Raw genomic sequence first — 27460 nt, 5'->3', positions numbered from 1 at the left:
GCACATGGATCCGACCGCCTCTGTCCGTACGTTACACAGAGAGAGAGAGAGAGAGAGAGAGAGAGAGAGAGAGAGAGAGAGAGAGAGAGAGAGAGAGAGAGAGAGAGAGATATATATATATATATATATATATATATATATAATTCTCACTATATTAACTATGACCTTTGCCTCAATAAACTCCTTACTGCTTATTAATAGTTAGTAAGGTAGTTGTATTTTTTTCAGTACCATAGGTCTGTTCACTGGTAATGACATCATCATAGCCCTCTGGTGTGTCATCTACAAGTTGAACATTAAATCAATTCCATCAAGCTCAAAAGAAACTTGAATGCATAAATTAATATGTACAGTGCAGACTAACAGAGAGAACTACAACTACAGTAGAAGTGAACCAGCACCTGTCTCACAAACTGGTTTTGGTACATGAATGATGATTTCCTCATAGTATCCAGATGTGTTTGCATTCACCCTGTCTTCAACATCAGAACAAAATATGAATATAAAAAAATTAAGATATTTGCAGAATTAAAATGGTTTATGATTTTAATCATCTGGTAATGAGATTACCAGTTTACAAAGCCAATGTCATATTATGCCATTGCTATTCAAAACATCAGAGTCTATTATATTCAGTAGGGCTTAGCATTGTATATTGGGGTGCACACTTACAGGTCAAACATTTCCTGGAATTTGTGAATTTGACTATACATTTTTTTTTTTTTTAAATCACTTCTAACCTGAGAGAAGCGAATCAACATCTTCATACCCAGAATTCAGTTCTTCCGAGACGAGACTCCCTCCTGTTAAAGGAGAGCAGAACAGAAACAGAAACAGACTGAATCCTCAAATCCTTTGGGTCATAACGCTCTGTGTTAGTGAGAGCAAGAAAATACTATAAATGCTTTTTTTGGGTGGGGTTGGGGATGGTCATATTTTTGTATATTTTATCATCTTAATTATTTTAACATACACCTGCAGTTATATTTTTTCTTTGTGGATTGATACATAATTAAAACTTATTAGTTAGATGTGAATGATAGAAACATATTTAATTCTACAGTGGATCAGACCTGTATCACTGATGTCTCTTGCCAATTAATGATGAAGGTACATAATTAAGACTGAAGGAAATAGCTCACGCTACTGACAAAACTTTAACACAGATGACTGAGATTTTTGCTTGATGGCGTTCCTTTTCTCAGCAAGGTTTTCACAATGATCTAAAAACTAAAAACCAATGATCTGAGTTGCATTCCAATTAATCAAATATGGCCTGCGAAGTGGACTTCATGGGGTATTACTCTGTCTGAAGTGACATTTAATTTCAAATGGAGCAAATATGTTCACTGCAAATACTAAAGGGAATGAGGGTTCATCAACTTCACTTCACCGGAAGTGGAGAGGGAAATTTACCCACCTGTCATTGTGCATCACCACCACAGTACTTTTAGTTTGATTGAAATAAAAACTAGATAATTAATACATTTAATTAGTCCCAGGTGTGGTTTGTACATGACTGTTCATGGGTACAATGTGCACAAGAGGCAACAGTTATAATGCAAGAGGAGAAGTGAACACTTTTTAGGGACCCTTTGATCAGAATGCAGCAGTTTAAGTTTTGAAAAATCTCTGATGATGCCTCACCTGTATGAGTCAATTGATTGTGTCTGTGATAAATTTCCTCGTAAACTACCTCACTTGGTGCCCTGTGTAGTCCTGTGTACCAGTCAGAGAGAGCTGTGAGTGTAGACAGACAAACCTGCTGTCAGTTCACAACACATGACTGATCACACACTGAATAAGACACAATATGACAGTCTCTGGATCTCTCCTACCTCTCCTCATCACTCTGTTCTGCTGAACCAGTATAAGCAGTGGCACTAAGAGCAGTAAGAGCAAAACTCCCAGTACAACCACAAGCACAGAGAGAGACGCTGCTGGAGGAGTTTGTGGAGGAGTGACTGATGTTGAGCGCACTGTCTGAGAAACTGGAGGAGAAGCTGATGTTGTTGTGGCAGGAGTAGTGGACACTGACAAATCTGTAAACACATTTAAAATGATGATTGTCTAGAACACACAAATATTATATGCTCTAAAATTATGTGAAAATGACTACTATTTGTCAGTGTGTTGCAGTGACCTGCACATGTGAGTCCAGCGTGCTCTTTGTGAGAACAGTCAGTGTGGTTCTTCAGGGAGAGAGGACAGTCCCACAGGTGAATCTCATTCCCTCTGCACTCGACTCTGTTCAGCCACACAACACCTTCACCAGCACCAAAGACTGAATTCCCATCAGCCCTCAGTGCGTCTCCACAACCCAGCTGCCTGCAGACCACCTGAGCATCGCTGATGTCCCACAGATCAGCACAGACTGAACCCCACACAGCGTTATGATACACCTCCAGCCTCCCAGAGCACCGGCCCAAACCTCCACTCAGTCTGAGAGGAACATGCTCTAAATCACACACAGCAACATAAATGACCAGCTTCAGTACAACATTTACAACAAACACACACTGAAACTGGAGGACTTTAAAGCTGTGATTAATTTTGACTGTGGAATAAATAAAAAAGTACTGTACAAAAAAATATATAAGAAAAAAAGGAAATATAAGCTTATGATAAACTTACTTGAACACTGTCTCTGGTGAGGAGATGGAGAGTTTGAACATGTCAGACGACTCTGAGGAGACTCATGATTTTCCTTCTCTGAAATATTAAAGTTTCAAAACACCACTAATCAAAATATTAGACATAAATATTATTGAACCAAATATGATCATGTCGAACTATCTTAAATCAGTTAAATATGATATTACCTGAGCAGGTGATTTTGGCCACTTCATTATGACATACATGCTGTCCCCAGGCTGAAGATTGACACTGCCATAAAGCAGAGTCATGTTGCCGACATTTAAAAAATTCAAGCCAGTTATGAGACTTCAGTCCCTCTGAATTACTGGGTTCACTGCCAGATCTTCCACAGTTCAGCTCTTGACAGATCAGACTCGCTGTGTCTCTGTTCATCTTATGGTAACACACATTACCCCAGGATCCATTGTAGAAAACCTCCACATTCCCTTCACAGCCCTCAGTTAACCTGATCTCTTTAAACTCTAGATGGAAAGGATGAAAATCAATGTAAACTCAAGTAAATCTGTTCATTTGAGATGGAAACCATAAAATAATTTGACGTTTAAATCAATTGATGCTTCTTTTAGTGCTTTTAAGGTATAAATATTTGGGAAAACAAAATGCAAATCCATTTTAAAAGAATGAGATAATTTGAATAATAAATATGTTTAAAACAATTCATACAAAGGGTATATACACAGATTTTTTAGTAACTTTTCAGTCGTTTTGGGGGCGATATAATGTAATACTCAACAATTTTAAACAAACAAAAATGTGAAAAAATATTTTATTTATTCATATTTATAAAATACTACTGACCAAATGCACAAAATGTATATTAAGCGACATTTTGTTGGATTAGCATCCAATCAGTAACTACATTTCAATTTTCAGAGTTGGTTCTAAACTGTATGTTTTTGATTCACTGAACAGAATTGACCCATTTGTTCAGAAGTCACAACACTGTATGCTGTGTGCTTTTTATTCACTAAAATAACCGAATCATTAAAGTCATTAATTCAGCAATCGGACTACATTAGTTGTGCTTTCCATTTCATGCTGTAGATTCAGTAATGCAGTGTTGCAGTACTGATAAGTAAGAACTTCAGAAAACTCTGTCAGGTTATTGTATTACAGTATTCCATCCGCATTGAAAAGTGCATGTGGAAGAAACTTTACCGAAATTGGTTATAATATTTTCTAAATATTTTCTGAATAAGAACCTATTCTCAGTTCCCAACACTGCTGTTGATGTGCATAACGGAGTATACTGGATATTATCAGGCACATTTTAGGTTATTTAAATGTTATTATTTAAATGATAGTTTACCATTTACCTGAACACACGACTCCTACATCCTCCTTGTGTTGACAGTCATGTTTCCCCCAGCCTGGAGAAGAGCAGTTCCACAGGGACGTCTCATTCCCCTCACACTCCACCTCATCCAGCCATATGGGTCCAGAACCAGGACCAAACCAGGCTGGTACCTGCTGGTTACTGAGGGCCACTCCACACTGCAGCTGTCTGCACACCACATGGGCATCTTTAATATCCCAGGAGTCATCACACACTGTCCCCCATGAGCTGCTGTGAAAAACCTCCAGCCTCCCTGCACAGTCTCCCCCAGAACCCACCAGCCTGATGGACCCGCGACCTGATATTCAGAGGGAGAAAAACACATTATTGATCACCAACAACTGAAGAATCTGCCCAGATGTTGTTGTTCTCACCAAGGCAGGTGATTGACAGCTGTTGTGTGGAGCTGCAGTTGAGAGTGTGTGGAGAGCTGCAGTTCCCCAGATGAGCTTCACTCCCAGAGCACTGGAAGCCCGTCACACACTCATGACTGTGTTCAGGACTGGATGAAGAGGAGCCGGAGAAGTTCAGCACAGAGCCACAGCCCAGCTGTCTGCAGACCACAGAGGATTCAGTGAGACTCCAGGAGTCCAGCAGAACTCTCCTCCAGACCTGATGGATGGAAACTTCCAGCTCCCCCTCACACGGTCTCTCTCCAAACAACCGCACCAGACCGTCATGAACAGCCAGAGAGGAATCTGAGTGAAAGATGAGGCATTTTATCAAGATATTGCAAGATTTATACAGTTGCATTCAAAATTATTCAATCTCCATTGCAAATCAGGTTTATTGACAAAATTTACAAACTTTCAGCTGTTTACAATGAACAAATTAAACAAAAGAAATGGCAATAGCTCAACACACAAAATGTTTATAGAAAAGAGGTTTAACTCCTTGAAGGTGAATAATTTTGAAACTGCAGAAGTTATAAAAAGTTGCATTTTCAGTTAAATTTGGGGAAACCACTTGAAACATTTGTTGTGTTGAGCTATTTCAATTACTTTTGTTTGATTTGTTCATTGCAAACAGCTGAAAGTTTGTACATTTTGCCAATAAACCTGATTTGCAAATGGGGGTTGAATAATTTCAATTGCAAATGTAGGTAATTTAAAACTTATTTTTTTTTCAATAAAATTCCCTCACTAGAGCAAATGACTCCAACATCTCGTCTATGAGAACATTCAGCTCGACTCCATGAAGAGATGGAACATTCTGAGAGTTTTGTTTCATTCCCGTCACAATCAAACACATCAGCCCAGATTTCACCACTTCCCTCTCCAAACCAGTCTGATCCCACAACAGACACAGCAATCCCACAATTCAGCTGTCTACAGAGGACACTGGCAGCTCTCATATCCCAGCATGCATCACACACTGAGCCCCATTTCCTGAAGTACTGACGTTCAACTCGACCAGAACAGATGTCAGGACCATTGGCCAGTCTGAGGTCAGTGTAACCTATATAAAGTACACAGTTTACTTAAACAGTATGAAAAATGAAATGTAAATGTTTTTAAAATATGTTTATGATTATCTCAATAAGTTGAAAACTACAGTTCCATTACCAGAACATAACAGTCCAATATCATTATCATGAGTACAGTAGTGTTTGAGAGAAGATGACGTTGGACAGAAAGATATATAAGACTCATTTCCTCTGCACTGAATCTCTTGTGTCCACATCTGAGCGTCTCCTTTTCCAAAAGCATCTTCTCCCAGCACCTGTACAGGAGCTCCACAGTCCAGCTCTCTACACACAACCTCTGCATCCTGCTGGTCAAAGGCAGCGCCACACACTGAATTCCTGGTGTTTCCATGAACTATCTCTAATCTCCCAGAGCACAAATGAGGTCCATTGGTAAGTCTGGAATGTTTATGATCTGTTTTTATTACATTCAAAATGGTACAAAACAGAGAAAACAGAGTTATTCAGAGTGGCAAGCTTAAGAGACTATATTGCATTTAGCAGTTGCAGTCCCTAAATAACATTAATCATATGAAAATTACATCACATCAGATTAGCTGTTCTGTCAAGAGAGTATTGTGTAATTTATGTTTATCGCAATATTAAAGTACACAATGTCATTCACCTGAACAGATGACTCCAGCATCACCATTATGATCACAGGTATGTTTACCCCACCCTGCTGATTCACAGTTTTTCAGTGAAGACTCAATTCCAAAACAACATAAAACACTCATCCAGATTGGTCCTGATCCTGGTCCAAAATGAGCATTACCCAGAGCATCTACAGGTTCTCCACAGTCCAGCTCTCTACACACCACTGCAGCATCAGTCATATCCCAGAAATCATCACACACTGTTCCCCACTGACCTCTATGAAGAACCTCCACTCTACCAGCACAGCGACTGTGACCACCAACTAGCCTCACATTCGAACCGACTATATATTGAACAGAGAGCATGAGAAATGAAGAGACATTGAGAAATGCTTCACATCCTCTGGCACTGAAAACCTGCAGTGTGTGGAAGGCCATATTCATTTTTGTACTATATATCAGGAAATCCTAGGAGAAAACGTAATGCCATAATTTAGGAAGCTGAAGCTTAGATGTCATTGGACCTTCCAAAAGGACAATGATCCCAAGTATACCTCAAATTCCACCAAGGCTTGGTTGCAAAAGAAGTCCTGGAAGATTCTACAGTGGCCATCCAATTATGTGACTTGAACCCAGTCAAAAATCTTTGGTAGGATTGGAAGGCGGCGGTTGCACCATGCAAACCCAATAATATTACTGTACTGGAGTCCATTGCTCATGAGGAAAGGGCTCAGATTCCTCAGAAACGCTGCCAGAAGCTGCTGTCTGGTCATACATCGCGTTTACAGCAGGTCATAACAGCAAAATGTGTTCTAAGTACTAAAGATGCTTGCCATGATGGGGTTGAATAATTTTGAGATTGCAGAAGTCATTCAAAGTTGTATTTTCAGTTGAACTTGGGGAAACCACTTGAAACATTTGTTGTGTTGAGTTATTTCAATTACTTTTATTTTATTTGTTCATTGCAAACAGCTGAAAGTGTGCATTCAGCTGTTGCTGAATGTGTGTGTGCATGCGTTTATGTGTTAGACATTAGTTTTATGTGTTAGAAATATCAATAAAATCTCATTTGTATTTAAAGAGAAGTGTTCTTGTGTTATGTGCTTATATAAATTTAATGTCTTAAAATGATAATTACATTGGTAATAAATAGTGTTTTCACTATAGTTTGAATATTAATATCCGCTGCAGAGCTCATAGTTACCATGATCACTCATTGTTTTACACATTAAACTTGTGGCCACAAGAAAAAAAATAGTTTCCTCAACAATAGAATAGAAAATACTCTACATTTTGGTGAAATGAGAACACTTTTAGTAATGTTATATTAAGGTGAGGTACTGTACAAAGAAAGCAGTTTACCTGAACAGATGACTCCAGCATCTTCAGTATGATCACATTTGCTTTGACCCCATCCTGATGACCCACAGTTCTTCAGTGTAGACTCTGATCCAGTACACATGACATAACTCATCCAGATTGGTCCTGATCCTGGTCCAAAATGAGCATCACCCAGAGCATCTACAGGTTCTCCACAGTCTAGCTCTCTACACACCACTGCCGCATCAGCCATTTCCCAGTCATCTCCACACACTGTTCCCCACTGACCTCTATGAAGAACCTCCACTCTACCAGCACAGCGACTGTGACCACCAACTAGCCTCACATTCGAACCGACTATATATTGAACAGAGAGCATGAGAGATGAAGAGACATTGAGAAACATTGAGAAATAAAGATTGAGATAAAAGAAATGACACAATGAGGAGGGAAAGCACATTGATAAAACATCAAGTTTTAATCTGATTTGAATCTGAAGTGAAAATTTGTTTCAACCTGGACACACAAATTCAAAGTCGTTGCCATGAGAACAGTTGTTTTCATCTAATGGTGATGTTGGACAGAAGTGAATCTGAGACTCATTTCCTCTGCACTGAATCTCTTGTATCCACATCTGAGCCTTTCCTTTGCCAAAAGCATCTTCTCCCAGCACCTGTACAGGAGCCCCACAGTCCAGCTCTCTACACACAACCTCTGCATCCTGCTGGTCAAAGGCAGCGTCACACACTGACACCCACGACTGATCATCAAGTATCTCTAACCTCCCAGAGCAGCGAGAACCTCCAACCAGCCGGACTCCTAAAGGAATCCAGATCATTTAAATGATTTTTGGGAAGAAAAAAAAACCTTGTACACAGGCATATAAATATTTTATAGATTCCTATATCATATTGTATAAGAGAAACACCACATGTTGTATATGAAACAACAACAAAAACAACAACTAAAATCTAACATATTAAAAAGTGAAAAAGATTGAGAAAAATAAAGTTAAATAAACATGTAATATATAGTTTTTTTCACATTTATTTATTAGCATAAGTAAGATACAGAGAAACAATAAAATGAGTGTTTAAACAGTTGTAATTTGAGGACAGTAAGATTTAGTTTGGGGAAAAAAAATATTGAGCAAGATGCATTAATTTGTTTAAAATGGCAGTAGTCATTTAGAATGTTACAAAATATTTCTGTTACATATAAATGCTTTAAACTCCTTCAGAAAACACATCCACAATTCATTAAGCAGCACAACCATTTTCAACTTTGCTGAAATTCCTCATGAGCACCAAATCTAAGATTTCAGGAGGATCATGTGACACTGAAGACAGAGGTAATGTCTGCTAGAAAATTCATGTTAAAATAGAAAACAGTCATTTTAAACTGCCAAAAAAAAAAAAAGTAGTACCGGTTTTGCTGGGCATAAGCAGCTTCTTTAAAAAAAAATCTTACTGACCTCAAACTTTTGAATGTGGTGTATAAAATAAAAATATTTTACATTTTATGATGTTGGTGAGAAGCTAATTTCAGTGATGTAATATTATGGTGCAGAATGGAGCAGTTTACCTGAACAGATGACTCCAGCATCATTACTATGATCACAGTTGCTTTTACCCCATCCTGCTGACCCACACTTCTTCAGTGTAGACTCTGATCCAGTACACGAGACATAACTAATCCAGATTGGTCCTGATCCTGGTCCAAAATGAGCATCACCCAGAGCATCTACAGGTTCTCCACAGTCCAGCTCTCTACACACCACTGCCGCATCAGCCATATCCCAGTTATCGCCACACACTGTTCCCCACTGACCTCTATGAAGAACCTCCACTCTACCAGCACACGGACTGTGACCACCAACCAACCGCACATACACACTTTTCTTTTGTGCAACAGAAAAATGACAGACTGGGAGACAGAAAGAAGGAAAAAATAAGAAGTTAACAACAACAACGCACAAAATGTACATAATTAATAATTGAGATAATTTCATCCTCAACTGAAAGTATAAACCTACTAGCGGTGATGAGTTTGATTAGAAACATCAGACTCTTCATCATCATCTTCTGCTGGACGCACACCATTTCATCAGCTCGGAGAACACAGCACAAGTTTCTTTTCTGTTCCTCAAACACACTGAAGAAACTGGGTACTGTCAGCCCCCTAAAGAGGAGAGCCCTAAAACTTTCCAATCAGGTTCATCATTACCTTATTAGACAGAACAGAGGAAATCATCAAACAACTTCAGTGACAAATCAGAGGAGGCATTTCTGATTTATACCATATATATCAAAAGCTCGTCAGCGCTGAAAAGAACTCCTCCTCCATATCAAGACACTTCAGTGAGGATACACACACACACACACCTGCCAGAGGCAAAAATAGTCACACATAATTTGGGAAACTTTGAAGATTTCAGAGAGAGGAAGCACCCCATGTTATATACAGCATCAGAACCAAACACCTGCTGATACAGACACTGATAACTGCTCAATTCAAACATGCAAAACATATACTTATGTTGAACATATTTTATAAATGTATATTTTAAATTTACAGAATATAATTATGTATAAATAACAACAAAACAACATATTTGTCCCAAATTAAAACTAAATTGCCCATTCTAACATATTATTATTTAGTTTTATCAATTTTAATGTTCATTGTTAGAAAAACCCAGATATCAGTTGTAAATAAAAAGGTTTTATTGAGAATTTTACAGAGAATTTAGCAGCCTTTAGGCAACAGGCATGTGCATTGTGGCAAAGCGTTACTCAACCACAAGATGGCAGAAAAACACTTGTTATTCTAAATACAGGCAGACGTAATTCAGGGGAGCCCGATCCTGTTCCTGAAGTGCAACCTATCCGTCCAACCCTGATGCAACACAACTGTCTGTAATTATCAAGTGTTCCTGGAGATCTTAATAAGCTGGTTCAGTTGTGTTCGCTCAAGGTTGGAGCTGAACTTTTCAGGAAGGTAGATCTCCAGGAACAGATTTGGCATCCTTGCTGTAATGTGTTACTCTTCCAAAAGAGGTCAGCGAAACATTCATGAAATGAGCTGATAAACGTCTCGTCAGGAGAGCGTCTCAATGTTGAACGCTTACTGGAACAGAAAATGTTCAGTTCTTTCTTCTAATAAAAATTCTGAATGATTATTTGGTCAAACTGATATTTTTTTGTGGTCAAATGTTTCGGTAAAAAGTCTGATTAAACAAATTAAGCTCTATGGCAGTCAGCAACAACATAGTGCTTTAATAGATTCAGCGCGGGGTGTTGAGACTTGAGAGATTTTAAGTTCTATTAACAACCATTACAAGTGACAAATCTCTAATTTATCAACAATAAATTAACAAGAGACATTTTAAATATCTGCATAATGACAATATATGACACTTCAGTTGGTATGAGTTACCGTGACATGTTTAGCCTTCTATACGAAAGAGTTCATCCTGATCACTGCTCTCAGAAGAATACAATCCAGTTTGTTGCAAACACCACCTCTCCTGTGTGTGTGAGAAGACGAATTCAGAGGCTATTACACTCTTTCAAGTGCACTTTACTGTTCTCTTACACTACTGTTCAATACAGAACTTCACAGAGCCTCTTCATTCCCAACCTCTAGACCAGTTCAAGTTTAACCAACATCTGTCCACAGTAAGGGCTGAATATTTAGAGAAATCCATCTCAAATAAGATCAGACGTCCACAGATGCAATATCTGCAGAGGTTACAGCAGCAGATCATGTTCCAGCGGCTCGTAGGCCCTGTTTCTGCATGACATTCCAGAGTTTGTGGAGGTTGGACTGAGTGATGAGGTCGTCTGGTTTGAGCTGCAGCGCACGGAGGTAGTTGCTCTCAGCTTCCTTCAGCTTCCCATTAAGATGGAGGATGGCCCCGAGATTCATCAGAGCTGCTGGATGCTGGGAGAACCAGAAAAGCACACATAAAAAGAGAGAATCATGGATGGATTATAAAATGTGGTTCTAGAATTAGGTAAGAAAAAAAACCCTGAACATTCTAAAAGAGCAAATGCAACAAATATAAATGGAAGACTTCAGCAAGGTTTCCTAGGCACAAAAATATCTTAAACATTAACAAAACACCCGAAGAAGGTACTTACGTCAGGTCTTAAATCAGCTGCCTTCCCATAATACCGTTCAGCTGCCTCATTCAGACTGGCCTGTCTGTGGACAGACACACACAATACTAGAACCTGTAAGTTATTATGAAAATGATTATGCATACATAATAAGTATTAATGTTGATGGATAATGAGTGTTGGCCCAGGCAAATAGCTTTCTACATACTAGTGCAACTTTAATTTCTCTAATAATACTCTGCTGCCTCTTCTCACATCAATACAAGTTAAAAATAATGAATTAGCTAAGCTGTAAGTAAAATCAATAAGTCCATGTATTTATTTGACAAGCAGCTGTGGAATAAGCAGAGTAATGTAAAGTCAGCTAGTCATTATCGAAAAACATTCCCTTGTTTCATTGTAGATGATGAAACAGGCGGAGTCCACCTACACACACACACACACACCTGAGCATATGAGCAGCGCTGAACACAACATCAAACTCAGAACTGTCCAGCTCTGCAGCTTTCTGAGCCATTACTGCTGCCTCTCCCAGACGAGACTCTTCACACAGAAACTGACCTGAGAGAGAGAGCGAGAGAGAGAGAGGGGAGATCACAAGATGGAAATCAACTCAACACAGCAGTCGAAGATCAGATATGCAGGAGGAGGCAGGACATGAAGCACAATGAACCTCTGCTGCTTCAGGACATAAGTTTACTGATTCATTTCAGTGATAAGAAAGGACACAGTTTTGCAAGAGTTGAGAAGGGGCTGTTTATTAGTCAAACATGAAGCATATGGATTTATTGTGAGAATGAAATATTTTTTAAATTAAATTTCATATCTATATATGGTATATATTATAAATATATTATATTTATTAATAATAATAATAATAATAATAATATAATAGCAATAATATTCAATATATATATATATTTTGTTGTTAAATTAATTATTATTAACAAAGTCCACAATTAAGGAATAAATAAAGGCCATATTTAAGGAAGACTCTATAAAATACCATTTCAAGTAAATTGAGCATTGATCAATAACATTAGATCATTAGACATTAGGAATTGAATCAGATCCTACCGTAATGCATATAGCAGTTTCCTCTAGTAGGATCCAGCTCTATTGCCTTCAGGAAATAACGCTCTGCTTCAGACTTCTGTCCCTGTGGGAGACATTAAGAAATAATTACAACTACACCCACCGTTACTATTAAAGGGACATAGTCGTAACCGGATCCTTTAAATTTGCGCTTTATATGATGTTAGATGTTATCAAAGTGTGGGAAAGTACACTTGTGTGAGTGTTTCTCCATGTTTGATGTGCAATTGTCTCACTTTCTTTACAGTTCAGTGCTGATTGCTTCCATGTTGGTGTTACCTTTGCAAACGTTCTTGTCATAAGCAGCAAGGTTATATTAGGCTTGCTTCACTGAACAGTTTTGTGGCAAACACTTCAGATAAGAGGATAAAGAAATACCCTGGAAAGCCGTAGCATTTCATGTTCTCATTGGCTGCGGTTCCCGAAAAGCATTCAACTATGTCCAAGAGCGTTTATCAAATGTATAGGCCTATAATACTTGAAGTCAGGGTTTCAAAAAACCACTAAATACCTGCAGATTTGAATCCAAAAAGGGTAAATACAAAAAAAGCTATTGTTTTAGCCCCAGACCTCGATTTAATCTGTTGACTAAAGCATTAAATTAGCTTTGCAAGGACACATTTTCAATGTAAAACAAACCTTAGAAATTTCAAGTTCAAAAACAGACTGCTAAACGGAAAAGAAAACAACAGTAAATGTCCTGAATCTTACATCTGACCAAGAAATCGAACAAAAAATGGTCTTGTGAGGTACATCGAACAGCATCAGACAAAATGACTGAAGTTGTCATGGACAATACACTGCAGTTCTTCAACAGGTGGTCAAAAGTTCACCAATAACCTGTTTTCAAGAAGGAAAGAGTAATTCAATTAAGCACGGTGCTTGAGGGGTAATAACCGGTTTTAATCTATGTGTATTAAGTGGACAGGCCATGTGTGGTTTGGGAGGGGGGGGGTTAAAGTGAGCAAACAGGTTTGAGGCAACAGTGGACTCTTGACCAGCCGTGCCGAGACACAAACCCAAATCAGATTAGGAGGAGGATATGAGATATCACGTCCTGGGGGGGATGCAGCTGCTTGACCTTTCTTCATCACCCCTTCTCCATTTACATCATGGTGGTCAGAGAGGAAATATCACGGGGAGCAATGGTTATTTCTTATGCAGGGAGAGGTGGGGTAGTGAAAGGGGTGGAATAAAAATGTGAAAAACTGAAAAGACAGTTTTCATTATTCACTAAATGATGTTGCCGTTGATGTCTGAGAGATGTTTTTGCGTCAATGTTCCTCTCAAGGACGAAGCAATTATTTCGTTCCTCAGTACTAAGAGTCTCACGAAGGGTCATCTGTGGCAAATGATTTTGATAACCAGATATCTTTGAATACTTCTTTCCACTCCATCTCCCCATTTGTAGATTGAAAACAAACTAAATGGATTTCATATTTAATTACGCTTTCACAAATCCATTTAGCTTCAGGTTTTTACATGCATACTGGAAATTTTATAGCAACCACAGTGTGTCAAAAATATAGCAGCAAAAGTCTGAGACCACTAGTGAAAAAGCTTATATTTAACAATATATTATTATTTAGGTAAAATAAAAGCATTGTCACAAGTGGTATAATATATATATATATATATATTTTTTTTTATTATTATTATTATTATTATTATTAGTAGTAGTAGTATTAGTAGTAGTAGTATCAATAATGATAATAATCATAACAACAACATGGATGGATGGAATGGATAGAATGGGATGGATCATGGATGGAATGAATGTGATGAATGGAATAATGGATTCATGGATAAACAAATAAATAAACACCATGTCAATTGATTTTCAAAATCTTTTTATTTGTTTTCAATGTGGGCTCAGACTTTCAGGTCTCACTTTTGTGTTTGTGACAGAAGAAAAGCTCACAAACACAACAAGGGTAATAATGTACTTGTCAGGTTGACTCACCATGATAGACAGCAGTTTTCCATAGGTCAGGTGGGCAGGAACATGGTCGGGTTTGGCCTTCAGTGACTCTCTGTACCAATGTCCCGCTTCCTCTAGATTATTCAGCCTCATATAAGCCTCACCTGTGGGCCAAAGTCAGAAGGACATCCAAAATTACCTAGAATTCCCTGGACTTCATGCCGGCAAATCACATGCAAAGAAAAGCATATGTCGTTGGATTAGTTTGAGGAGTTATGGAAGAACTTTCCAAATATGCTTAGAGTTGATTCACAGACATTAAACCTCTGGAGCACTATGTTTGAAATTTATAGAAAAAAAAATGTTCTAAACTGCCATGATGTCCCAAAAACAACAGTCCATCATGGTATGAGACTGATAATGACAGTATCATACAAGGGACAGAAACCATAAGCGTAACTGTAACTGTAAGCAACTGAGCTTTCAAAAGACTACAAGTTAAACTTGCTATATTAAGGTCATGGGTTTGATTCCAAGGAAATGCATACACACAAAAAAAAAAAAAAAAAGTACACCTTGAATGGATTCTAAAGTCACTTTGGAAGCATCTGCCAAAGGCATGAATGTAAACTCATCACATCTCCGGATACTGATTCAGTAATGCAAGGACACATTATCTATGTATCCAATTCCAGTCACATCTCCAGACGTGACAAAAACATATTTGGGATGGTTTTACAAATAAAGGTTCATTTGAAATATTTTATAATATTTTTCAAAGTCATGTTTATTTTTATAGCGTTTTATACAATAGAAACTATTTTAAAGCAGCTTCACGGTTATAAACAAGTAACATAATTAATGATGCAGACGTCATCAAAAGCAGCTGTAGCAAGACAATAGTGTCATTAAACTGAAGCGGTTGTAGAGCACTAAAACATATTTTAGGTCATATTTGAAATCTTAAACGGAACATGTTAATGAGGTTGTCTATAAGAGGGGAAAATCTAAAATTGCAGGGGAAAAATATCAAAAGGGGATAATAAGTCATAGGGCTGGTCTTTAGGTATAATATTTTTATGGGTGTATTGGATGGGACGGGATGAATTGGGATAGATAGAATGAGAATTTATAAATTTACATTTAATATATTGTGATTCCACTGGAAAAACCCAACCTCAATTTTACATTGGTCTATAGATATAAATACATAAAATACACCTGAATGCAATATAACTGAGAAATAAACACTGACCCATCATGTTGTACAAACTCTGCGGTGCGAACTGTCGTGGCATCTTTTGCACAGCCTCTTTATAAATTGAAAGCGCCTCCTATACGACAAACAAAAAACAGCCTGTAATAATGTGACAAAAAGAACTGTAAAGTATGAACAACCAACAATTCATACAAGAACATTATTGGATCCATCTAAACTGGGTTATGCATGTAGATTTCAATGAATACTCAACGAATGAGCTGAGCTGTACCTCATGCTGGCCCTGCTCATGAAGCATCTTTCCCAGGTTGTACAAGCAGCTGGTGACGGAGCTCTTGTGGGCATGAGGGTCCTTTAGATTCTCATCAGGGATGTCCGCGCAAGTGTGGAATGTGCGCTTGGCCTCTTCGATATTCCCCTGGGAGACCAGGATGATGCCCACGTTCAAGTATGCAGCTGTGAAAGTCAGGACACAAGTAAGAGACTGACTCTGATGGTCAAAATGTTGAAATAAGTGAAACTGAAGAGCTGAACTCACAGGCCAGAGTCGGTCTGCTCCCGATGGCCAGTTTATAGTAATGCAGAGCCTCGGAGAATCGCTCACTCTCCTGTAGCAGCAAACCACTGGATGAAATAAAATCACACACAGGTTAAGCTTGAGAAATGATGTGTGAAGCAATATGAACATATACGTTTGTGCAAGGACCAGAACGTGACAATGAAACATGGAGGTTTCTTCTCCTCTCCAGGGTTAATGAGTGTTAGAGGTGTTTCACACTTCCCTTCATGCCTGCAAATCAGGACTAATGAAATCCCCGTCACACTCAGAAGCCCTGAGAGAGAGATACGGCAAATACTTGCACTGCTCCTCAACCTCAAACTTTAGTATGACTTTCCCCTCACAAAGAGAGAGAGAGAGAGAGAGACAATACAGCTGCAATAGCGGCTAAATATGTGCTAGCTATTCACAATGCCAGAGACAGCTAATTCTCCAGAGTGATCAAATGTATTTATTTATCTATTTATTAAGATAGATTGTGTTTATTTATCTATCTATTTACAATGCTACATATGACATGATTTATACATATATGTTTACTGTTTGTATGTATTATTATTTATATATAATATGTTGATGCTTTGGCAACATTGTGTTACACAGTCATGCTAATAAAGCTAATTTGAAAATTGAAATTGAGAGAGAGAGAGAGAGAGAGAGAGAGAGAGAGAGAGAGAGAGAGAGAGAGAGAGAGAGAGAGAGAGAGAGAGAGAGAGAGAGAGAGAGAGAGAGAGAGAGAGAGAGAGAGAGAGAGAGAGAGAGAGAGAGAGAGAGAGAGAGAGAGCGAGAGAGCGAGAGAGAGAGAGAGAGCTGTTTAGTCATCCCTTTGTTTGCTTATTTCTGGTCATAGACAAAGACAGAAATGAACAAATTAAATTAAATCGGGGGGGAAAAAAATCACATTGAGACGAGCTGGTTATATCATTTTCAAAAAAAATTACTCAGAAAGGTGAAGTTAGTTCTAAAAAAAAAAAACATCTACCATCATTTGTTTTCTGAACAACTTGGTTTTATTTTTTTATTTGATGCAACAACATTCAGACAGTGTGGTGTAGGGTATAAAAAACCAAGTCAAAGTTATTGTACTCACAGGTTGTAGAGCATATCAGCCATATTGCCCCGGTAATAAAGAGCATTTCTATACGCCCTCTCAGCCTCAGCCATCTTTCCCTGGTTCTTCAGGACATTACCCAGGTTACCCCAAGCTGAGGGAAACATCTCACTATATTAAATATTTATTTTGTAGATAATATATCTGATATTGCAGAATACAAGCTCTTTAAACCCACCTTTTGCAGGGTTGACAGCAATGCCAGACCTGTACAGCATCTCTTCGCTCTGCCAGTCCTGGTTCCTCCTCACAGTCTTCAGGCTGTAGAGAAGCACCAGGCCTGCGGCACAGGTCAGCAGGAGCGCTCTGGAGCATCTCAACCTACAGCGCATGAACATACTCCTAAACCCGACAGTCACGAGCAGACAGAAGCCCATACTGGGGATGTACAGCACTCGCTCGGCCACTACAAAGCCCACATAGAAGAACATGTTAGTGGCTGGGACGAAGGGTAAAACCAGCAGTCCGAGGGAAAAGGCCACCACGTTCTCTGTGGCTGGGAGGGTTTTCAGAGGTTTGTGATAACCATTTCTTTTAGGAGAGTTTGATTCCCTGTAGTGATTGTCATTGTGATTATGACTGTATCCGTTAGTTGCAGACTTTCCATTGCTCATATAGGATTTTCCATTGGTTTCACTGATTTTTGTGGACTGTAGCAGTGGGCTTCTCAGGCCAAACCATGCCAGGAGAGCAAATCCTGAGTAAAACATAACCGACTGAAGGTTCCTCCAATCTGCGATGGCTCTGAGCAGAGGAACGGCATCCATTGACCAATCAAAGCTGAGTTTGTCAGGACAGAGGAGGAGCCAGGCATTGACAGCTGGAAGGTACAGGAACGTAAGCGCTCTGGTCAGGAAGTGAGGCGAGTCGGCTGCTGGGTTGTCCGAGTTGGAGAAGTTTGGCGGCTTGTTGCCCATCCAGTAAAATCTTGCTGTGAGCAGAATCATTCCCCAACCAACCAGCCAGGCTAAACTGACCAACAAGTTCATGTTCCTCCTCTAGAAAATAAAGAGAACAAAATGGATCATTTTACATTCTGACTTTGTTTCTGTTCCTTCTTGTTTTTTTTAGAAATGAAAATTTCCACCACATCTTTTTTTTTTTTTTTTTTTTTTTATTCTTTTTTTTTTTATTTAACAATCAGACATACATACAAACAAACCAACATAGTGCAGTAGTGAGCAATCTTGTAAATCCATACTTCCAGCAGTGACAAGAGTGATTTAAGTGTTTAAGTGTGTATGTGTGCGGGTGTGAGTGTGGTTATGTGTATGTGTGTGTATGCGTAAACAAAGTAACCGTTTATTATGTATTACCATTGTCTTTACCATCACCATCCCACTTCCCACTACCACCATATTGCCAATATTGTGTTGGTAGATTTTTTACTTCCATCCTTCCTCCTATGTAATAATTTCCACCACATCTAAAGTTATGTATTGTGTTTAATCGCATTTTGAAATGGAAATGATGATGATGGAAATTGCATTAACATTTCAAGATTAAATAAAATAATACAAGTATATTCTAAGGAGTTATGGCCAAGTTCATAGCTAGCATTTTATGTATCATAAATAAACCACAATAACATGCTCAGTTTTTTGACAATGACAAAATTTCAACTTGTTTGGAAGTGACACAAAATAAAAAATAATCTACTCACAACTACTTAGCTTGATTTTTTCAAGCATGCTCTTCGCTGACACTGTTGTCGCTTTATAAATATTAAAATGTTTTAAGTTTATGTCACTATTTGTTGGTTTACCATATGTAAATTCATATGAAAGTCTGGGTCTGGGACAAATGTATACATACAAAGTCTGAAAAGTAGAAAAAAATAAACGATGAGGGCATGTTAAAAATTTTCCCAAGACTGCTTAATGAGACAATGTAACAAATTTTAAAAATGAAATATAATAAAATAAATAAAAAGACATCCCCTGGTGCATAAAAGTACCTGAAGAAAGAAACACCCCTTTGCATTTATACTGCATATAACAGTCTTTTGAGCAAAAGAGAGAAAAATCTTTTCTTGTATAATTGCCTCTTGGGCACAGCATGACTATTGACAGAGTGCATTCTGGGGAAGTCAAGCTCAAAGCCTGGGGAAATTAGATGCCACGAATATCGATTCTTTTATTTCACACACAATGGGTCAGAAACTTATGGGCTAAAGCCGTGATAGATCATCTGCTTCCACTGAGTGTGACACTTTAATCTACAGTTCAGATATGGTTGAACTGAATGAGCTCTATTTCATCACCTGTTTTTGTTCATGCTCTTTTGTACCAAACTGTAAAATCAATCTTTGATTGGAGATACCATAAAGAACTTACAACGAAGATGTAAAGAACAATCATCAGACAAAAAGCAGTTATCCTCAATGGCATGGCAGTTTTCTTCTCTGCTTATAAAGTTTGTGCATAAGGTCATGCTTCAACTTAGTAACTAAACAAATAAAACTCATGCATTAAACACAAAAAAGTAAATAAATGTGAGATCCACAGCATCATTTCACAGCTGAATTTCCTGTCACAGCATAAATGACGCTACATTAATCAAATTGTTGACTGTTTATGAGCAAATCTTCCCACATGCACAGCATTAAGACGAAATGAGCCAAAATATTGTGTGCCATCGTTGAATTACCTTAAATAGACTACGAAGCATTTCAGTATTTTCCCCCTTAAAGGAATAGTTCAGTTAAAAATGAAAATTCTGTCATCATTTACTCACCCTCAAGTTGTTTCAAACCTATATGAATTTTATGAATTTCTTCTGCTGAACACAAAGGAAGATATTTTGAAGAATGTCAGTAACCAAAATGTCAATGGACCCAATTGACTTCATCAACTCTCTGGTTACCGATATTCTTCAAAATATTTTCCTTTGTGTTCAGCAGAAATTCATACAGGGTTGAAACAACTTGAGGGTGAGTAAATGACGACAGAATTTTCATTTTTTAGTGAACTATTCCTTTAAAGTTCACCAATCAAATTAGAACTCTCTTTTTTTCCAGAATAAAGACAAATTCAAACTGCACTGACAGACGCTGACCGATGCGGACAACAGAACAGCAGATTACAGAACGTCACTTTTCAGACATTCAACCCGAAAAACATCAAACATGTTCAATCAGCAAAAACAAGCACCAACCAAAACCCGACGAAGTGTCTGTTGCCATCTGTCAGTGCAGTGTGAATTGGCCTTAAGACAGGTTGACTGGTGGTGTGTAGATCCTGCGCTAAACCAGCAGCCAAGTGCAACACTGCTATGCAGAAAAAGGGCAGAACGCATTCCAGACAATCACCCCGAGCTTTATCTCATCTCAGCTGATTAGAGAGCAAATGAGATGAAAAATTGCCCTCTATCTGCATTGTGTGCTCGTATGGCCAACCTCAAAACTAATCTACAGCGTATCGTTTTAGACTCACACCGCATTCAGCTCAAATCAAAGCAATATATATTAGGGGTGTTTGTAGCCTCTAGAATATCAATGAGCTCTATCTGTTTTCATTACCCTGATACGCATTCATTACCGCACGAATGTAAAGTCTGAGACACGTGGCATTAAATATGCAAAGTCAGTGCCTCGTTGTTCAAAAACCATTTCGGAAGATCCTTTGGGATCTTTTATTGTTGACCATTCCTTGTGCATTTAATGAGGCCCCTGTGAAACACTGAAAGCCAATGAGCCGGTTTTCCACCACGGGAATAAGAGTGAACGAGAAAGTGCTTTGATAAAGAGAAAGAGAGGAAGTGAGGGCATGGTTTCCTCTCTTCCTCCTCATCCTCCTTTTTCTCCCTCTGTTTGCGTTCCCATGCGCTCGTGGCCGTCTGGAGAGTTTGTAATCTCTCGCTGTCGCCCCTCTCGTGCACCTCATGATTACCAGCAAGAAAAGCCGGAGACACGGGCAGAGAGGCCATGATAAAGGGCCCAGATGTGCTGTGGGGTTGGCATCGGTGTACAGGGTCTGGACTGGTAAGATTACTCTTGCATTATTGTCTGAAATATGGTGGAGGAGAGCTGCAAAATTCTCATTTATTATCATATTGATAAAAAGTGACATTTAAAGATTAGTTCTGCATATTATACTGAACAGATCATGGGTGTAAGTGTGATAATTCCCACAAAATCATTGTACAGCTAAATGGAATTAAATGTCTAGTATTGCTACAGTAAATGGAATTTGCCATCATGTAATACTTGCCATTTATCTGTATAATAGTGTAATTCATCTTAACCCTTTAAGCGCCAAAGTCGCAAAATTGCGACAAGACGTCATACTTAATAAAACAGGCTGTAGGTCCTAATATGGTGTAATATCTCATTTGTATTCCCTACCACTAGATGGCAGACATGTAATACTTCGATTCAAGATCAAAATGACGTCATGTTCCTATTCAAAGTGTTGGAGGAAACAGCAGAGCAAGTGAGCGATCGTGTCATTGATGCGGAAGCAGTTCAGTTCAGAGCGTCTGAGTAAATTGTGATATTTGTGAGAGAAAATCGTCAAATGGCTAATAAAAACTTGTACCGTGAGGATGTGTTGCAAATGTTATTCGCCGATTCTGACTCTGAAGGGGAATATTTGCCTTTTGTAAATGACGATCGGCCGTCTAATGATCGCGCTTCTCCCGGTACATCTTTGCCGTGCAATGGTGCCGCCCGCGCCTCTCCCGGTACAACTTTGCCGCGCGCGCTTCTCCTAGTACATCTTTGACGCTCAATGGTGCCGCGCGCGCTTCTCTCGGTACATCTTTGACGCGCAATGGTGCCGCGCGCTTCTCCCGGTACATCTTTGACGCGCAATGGTGCCGCGCGCGCTTCTCGCGGTACATCTTTGCCGTGCAAGGCGAGAGTGTTCACGAAGCACAAACAGATCATTTTGACCATTTGCCCAACGGGGATAGGGGTGGCAGGGGTGGACGTGATCTTTTCCTGAATATTACTGATGAACTGATCAAAAATTAGGCTACTGTAACTGTTCACATGTGTTTTACTACTAATGTATTGTAATATAGTAATAATTTAGTACTTTCTCCTATTTTATTGTTGGTTTCCTCTTTTCCGATCATTTGGAATGAGGATAAAAAAAGAAAAGAAAAAAAGCATGTAAATAAATTCCAACATCAATTCAATATCTACTATTTCCTGAATATTACTGATGAACTGATCAAAAAGTAGGCTACTGTTCATATGCGTTTACTACTATATAGTATAGTAATAATTTATTACTTTCTCCTGTTATTGGTGGTTTCCTCTTTTCTCGTCATTTGGAATGAGGATTAAAAAAATAAAACATGCAAATAAGTTCAAACATCAGTTCAATAACTATTTCCTGAATATTATGAAATTCAAGAGGGCCGCCCCCTTATGGCGTCATAATATACAAATTAGATGAGTATATTTACACCCCACATAAACTTTCAGTCATCCCCAACATTTTTCTAATTTACAGTAGATCTCTATCTTTAAACCCTTTCAAGCCACAAGCTTTTGAAATGTTGATGTCAAAATCCAGCATTTTTTCAAAAAAAACCTTGGCGCCTAAAGAGTTAACAGGTTAGGACACAGTAAAATACCCCTTTTATATGAAAACTTTTGTCTATTTTCAAGGTTTGCATAGACACTAGACACTATTTTCCCTGCGAAAATCACTAAACAGTGATGATGCAATAAATATTATAAGTGTCCACACGTTCATGATAAATCAAACGGATATCACCGTTTTAGAAATGTCCTGCACCTCAGATGAAACTAATAATAGGACTGATTAAAAAAAAAGAAAATTGCCCCCCAGCTTGTTTTGATTGTTTTTTTGCCATAGAGAGTAGAGACTTACCTGACTGGTCTACAGGTCTTTACTTAAGTTTTACTATAACATTACACTAAAACATTAAATAACAAAAGAAATTCTAGGGTAAAGGCCTGTTCACACCAAGAATGATAACTATAACGATAACTATATTAACCTCCATGCAAGCACACAGTAACTTTCTGTTTATTATAAGCACGCTGCATGTTGTCGTCTGCCACTTTAAATGTTTGAGCTTTTTAATGCAGCATGGATTCTGATTGACTGTCATTGTTTTTATCCTTTAGCAAAAAAAAAAAATAGTTCTGAAAGTGATTCAAATTATATTGTTTATCTGTGCCATTATCATTATAGTCGTAGTGTGGACTCCGATATTCTTTTATATTTAGAACGATTTTTAGAGTAATATATTTATCATTATAGTCATCGTCCTTGGTGTGAGAAGGCCTTTATTCTCAGATTTTCTAGCATTGCAAAAAATACAGGTTTTCCAGGATGGATAGGAACTCTTGAGACTCTGGATTTATGTTAGTATAAGAAATTCAGCTTGGTAAGATTCAGGACCTTGTTTCTATCACATTGCATTTTCCACACAATGAGAATCAGATCTCACCTTCAGTACCATCATCACTGCTTGCCGGAGTCGCAGACGATGCACAACACAGAGGTCATAGACGGCTGACACGGCCAGAACAGTCACTCCCTGCTCCTTCCACAGCAAGGCCGCCGCAGCAGCACCCAGACTCCCGGCCAGCCACAGCGTTGCCTGCCACACAACCCCACTCGAGTGTGTTGTGTTGGGCCTGAGACGGCAATATTGGGTGTAACAGAGCAGGGACGATAAGAAGCAAACTGCTGCTCCCACATCTGCTCGCCCCACCACCCCAGCTACCGCTTCGGTGTGTATGGGATGAGAGGCGAAGAGCAGTCCCGCTAGCAGGCTCCACGGTCCTCCACCCAGTAGAAGGCCACAAAATGCAGTGAAGAGTGCAGTGACACAGCAGTGCAGGCCCACGTTGAACAGGTGGTAGCCCCGGGGGTCCAGACCACCCAGGACGTAGTTGAGGCGGAAAGAGAGGGTGCAGAGGGGGCGGAAGGACTTGTGGCTGCCGCTGTGGGTGAGCAGAGTGCCCCAGAAGTCATCGTACAGGATGTTCCTCCATGGAGTGTCCGGTAGGAGGTCTTGGTTGGTTTTGATTGCTCGGCTAAAGATGGAGAAACGATAAAGCGGTAACATGAAAAATGGGTACCATATTGCATGAAAAAGACATTTAGAATAACATTAACAATAAAAGTGGCATGGCACTTCTCTGCTTCACGCACATTTTTAATGTTTATTTATAAAAATTAATGGAGGATGCCAACAGACCAGACCCAGCATCAAACATCTTTACAGTTTTAAAGACATTATCAGACTCCATTAATCTGTCTATTTAACACATATACTTCACAAACCGTAACAAGAAAGATTTCAATCATCACTTGGATCCCAAGACTATTACCATTGGGGTTTTTTTGTTACAAAACAATCAGTCATAATAAAATAATATATTATTATTAATATTTGATAATAATAATCAATTTATGCAGTTATAATTTATTTATTTGTTTGTAATGCATAAATACCATACATGCCATTGATTCCAATACAATGTAATTATTATGCTTACTTTCCCTGTTAAGAACGGAAATTGGTAACAGTGTCTGTTTCACCATGCATTAAATAAAGCCATCACTATCCTGCTATCCAGTGACAGTAGCACAATATACGTATTATGTGCTTTCTTAATGTGTTCGCCAGTTTAATATATTCTTTTCATTCATGATTGGCAATGATGTGGGAGGGCAGCTGATTTAAATATTTAAATTACAATGATTTCCAAAGAGCAAGATCGAGATGCAAGGCCATAGGGAATTGAACACATGCAGTTTTGCTTTATCGCTTAGAGTACAAAAGAATGAAAAGTGAGGCGAAAAATAGTTTTATCCTTAAAAAAAAAAAAAAGTCAGAGGTGAAATCTTACAATAGCTACTGTAGAAGGAAGTAATGCGGAGTACAATAAACATTAACAAAAATACATAAAATATGTTTTCAGTCTGTGATGTAGTGGCAGTTAATACATCAGGCCCTCGGTACAAATGGAGCAGTTTCCTGTGACCCATATCTCTGTCTATAGAGCTCTCTGTGACTCCATGAGAAAGCCTGCACTTGTTTTCAACTCAGGAAACACAATGCTGGGAAAGTGAAGAGATCGACGGCCGTCATCACGCTATGACCCCTGCAGTGAGGTCTCAGCTTAGTACCTCGATCACCACATATCAGATGATGCATACCACAAACGTTACTACAACGTAGTCCCAATGGGTCATTATTCGCCACACATTACAAGCATCTGCTTTGCCCTTTGTGAATTTCCATGCAGTAGATCCTGAAATGTTTATAAATGGACAATTGAACACTTATTAACACTCATCTGGATTTATGTAGTTGCTTATGTTGTGTACATCTGTTTATAAGGTAATCTTGTTCTAACTGGGCCACAGCAAATCAGATTACTGTGAATATAGTGTGGTCCATTAAGATCAGCTTTACTCTGAGGTCATGACTGAAGGTATTAGCAAATACTATGCATTGCTGTATTAAAACTATTACAAACACACTCAGAAGCAAAGATGTGATTGAGAGAGAGACAAACAAACGTACCCTGTGTGTTTAGATTTTGTGTGGTCCAATCAAATTTAGATAACCGAAGATGCTCATGGGTAGACGGCTGAGACACTGACCACTTGAGCGTCTCCAAAATATTTAAGTTTTAAACCGAGGTCTACGCCTCCACTTGCCATCCCTTATTTAGTCCAAAGATAAGCAGTGCCATGAGGTTTATCTGTGGACCTTGAGAAGGAAAAACACTCAAGACATGACGGCCTGTAAATTTACGTTTTCCTGAAATCCGAAATGTGTCATTTGTCACCTCGAGGGACTGGAAAAATGCAGTTGTATCTTGGAGTATCTATCCTTACTCAGTGGCAATACACTTTACACCACATACATTTAATGTTTTCGGCTTCCAGTGTTTATAATCTCTATAAATCACTTGTGAGTCACCCTACAAAGCCAGTCAGTCACTGAGAGTTCAGAAGGTTAATGCAGTTAAATGTGAGGGCGGCTGGATGTGCAGTCATTATTCATTTCCAACGCACCCGAGCCGGTGCTATGCAAGTAATCAGATTAAGCGTGTAGTTTAGGGTATAAGGTGAAGTTATATACTGACTGCCTATTAAAGATGCACAACATATTGTACCTATTTTCTATATCAACTAGTCGGTGGGTTGCAAAAACAACTAATCAGTCCTATTAAATTAGACCAATTCCAGTCAAATTTGACACTGCTTTAAAATGCAACATTCATGGTGAAATGCTAAACAAATAATAATAATAATAATAATAATAATTAAATACAAAATAAAATAAAAATAATGAAGTAAATAAAAAAAATATTTAATAACAACAACAGCAAACGTTAATATTTATAAAATTAAATCAGAGAGGGTATTCGAACAACTACAGATTAGCGCAAAGTACTGAAGAGGGATGGAGTGGCTTTGAATCCCTGCACAGGGAAACGTGGCTGTGGTGTTAATCTGACGCTAACAGGATTACAGGCAAATCATAGAGCCAGAGTATTTTAGGGGCACAGCTGTGGGACAAGGTCTTAATCACTTTAAACCTGTCCCAACAGAGATGGGTGCAATCCTTGTGTTTGTGGTTTTAACAAACTCACTAATGAAAAGCAATTAGGTGGTTAACTTGTCTTAGAAAATAAATGAACTAAAACAACTGCTATTGAACTAAACAAAGCGTTAACTGTAAATACTGATGTTTTTCCAACAGAATCAAGCAAATCCCATTTGCAGTCTTTACAACCACATGTTGGCATCATACACTTTCTATAGAAAACTATTTTTGGGGAAAATTGGCATCCACTTTAAACAACAGACTCATAAATGTCACTGCATTCACAAATGATGGATTAGTTTCATTTAATTCATACTGGCAAGAGTTCCCCATTTGTTTTTGCAGAGACCAAGTGTAAAAACACCCATTAGGCCATAAAGCAAAACATAAGATGGTTTTAATATGCGACAATCATCTCCACAACATAAAATTGTCATTTGTTGCTTTCACTAAAAAACATGATTTCTTAAGGTATTCTTGATATTTCAGATTTGTATAAGG

The 27460-nt window shown here is 38.5% G+C and overlaps 2 protein-coding genes across 2 annotated transcripts in view; both read right to left on the bottom strand.

The window, feature by feature from the left end:
- The window catches only part of LOC130089884 (deleted in malignant brain tumors 1 protein-like), a 94514-nt gene that overhangs the window by 18913 nt on the left and 48141 nt on the right, over positions 1 to 27460 (bottom strand). The window contains exons 4-14 of the mRNA XM_056257450.1: positions 5138 to 5452; positions 4369 to 4692; positions 3975 to 4292; positions 2823 to 3119; positions 2635 to 2712; positions 2144 to 2458; positions 1839 to 2042; positions 1648 to 1740; positions 741 to 803; positions 402 to 476; positions 232 to 282 (exon numbers count right to left, since the gene is read on the bottom strand). Coding sequence (XP_056113425.1) covers positions 232 to 282; positions 402 to 476; positions 741 to 803; positions 1648 to 1740; positions 1839 to 2042; positions 2144 to 2458; positions 2635 to 2712; positions 2823 to 3119; positions 3975 to 4292; positions 4369 to 4692; positions 5138 to 5452 — 2133 coding nt within the window. The remainder of the gene's footprint in view (positions 1 to 231; positions 283 to 401; positions 477 to 740; positions 804 to 1647; positions 1741 to 1838; positions 2043 to 2143; positions 2459 to 2634; positions 2713 to 2822; positions 3120 to 3974; positions 4293 to 4368; positions 4693 to 5137; positions 5453 to 27460) is intronic.
- Positions 10660 to 27460, bottom strand: part of tmtc2a (transmembrane O-mannosyltransferase targeting cadherins 2a) — a 32317-nt gene continuing 15516 nt past the window's right edge. The window contains exons 2-12 of the mRNA XM_056257545.1: positions 23837 to 24428; positions 17583 to 18402; positions 17384 to 17498; positions 16273 to 16358; positions 16006 to 16190; positions 15771 to 15849; positions 14558 to 14679; positions 12577 to 12658; positions 11946 to 12060; positions 11521 to 11584; positions 10660 to 11320 (exon numbers count right to left, since the gene is read on the bottom strand). Of these exons, the coding sequence (XP_056113520.1) occupies positions 11141 to 11320; positions 11521 to 11584; positions 11946 to 12060; positions 12577 to 12658; positions 14558 to 14679; positions 15771 to 15849; positions 16006 to 16190; positions 16273 to 16358; positions 17384 to 17498; positions 17583 to 18402; positions 23837 to 24428 (2440 nt within the window). The 3' untranslated portion in view covers positions 10660 to 11140. The remainder of the gene's footprint in view (positions 11321 to 11520; positions 11585 to 11945; positions 12061 to 12576; positions 12659 to 14557; positions 14680 to 15770; positions 15850 to 16005; positions 16191 to 16272; positions 16359 to 17383; positions 17499 to 17582; positions 18403 to 23836; positions 24429 to 27460) is intronic.

Source organism: Rhinichthys klamathensis, unplaced genomic scaffold (assembly GCF_029890125.1).
Source record: "Rhinichthys klamathensis goyatoka isolate OS25496 unplaced genomic scaffold, OSU_Roscu_1.1 h1tg000139l_1, whole genome shotgun sequence".
NCBI classification, from domain to species: Eukaryota; Metazoa; Chordata; class Actinopteri; order Cypriniformes; family Leuciscidae; genus Rhinichthys; species Rhinichthys klamathensis.
Note: the sequence above shows the minus strand (reverse complement) of the source record. Positions and strands in the feature narration are given on the sequence as shown.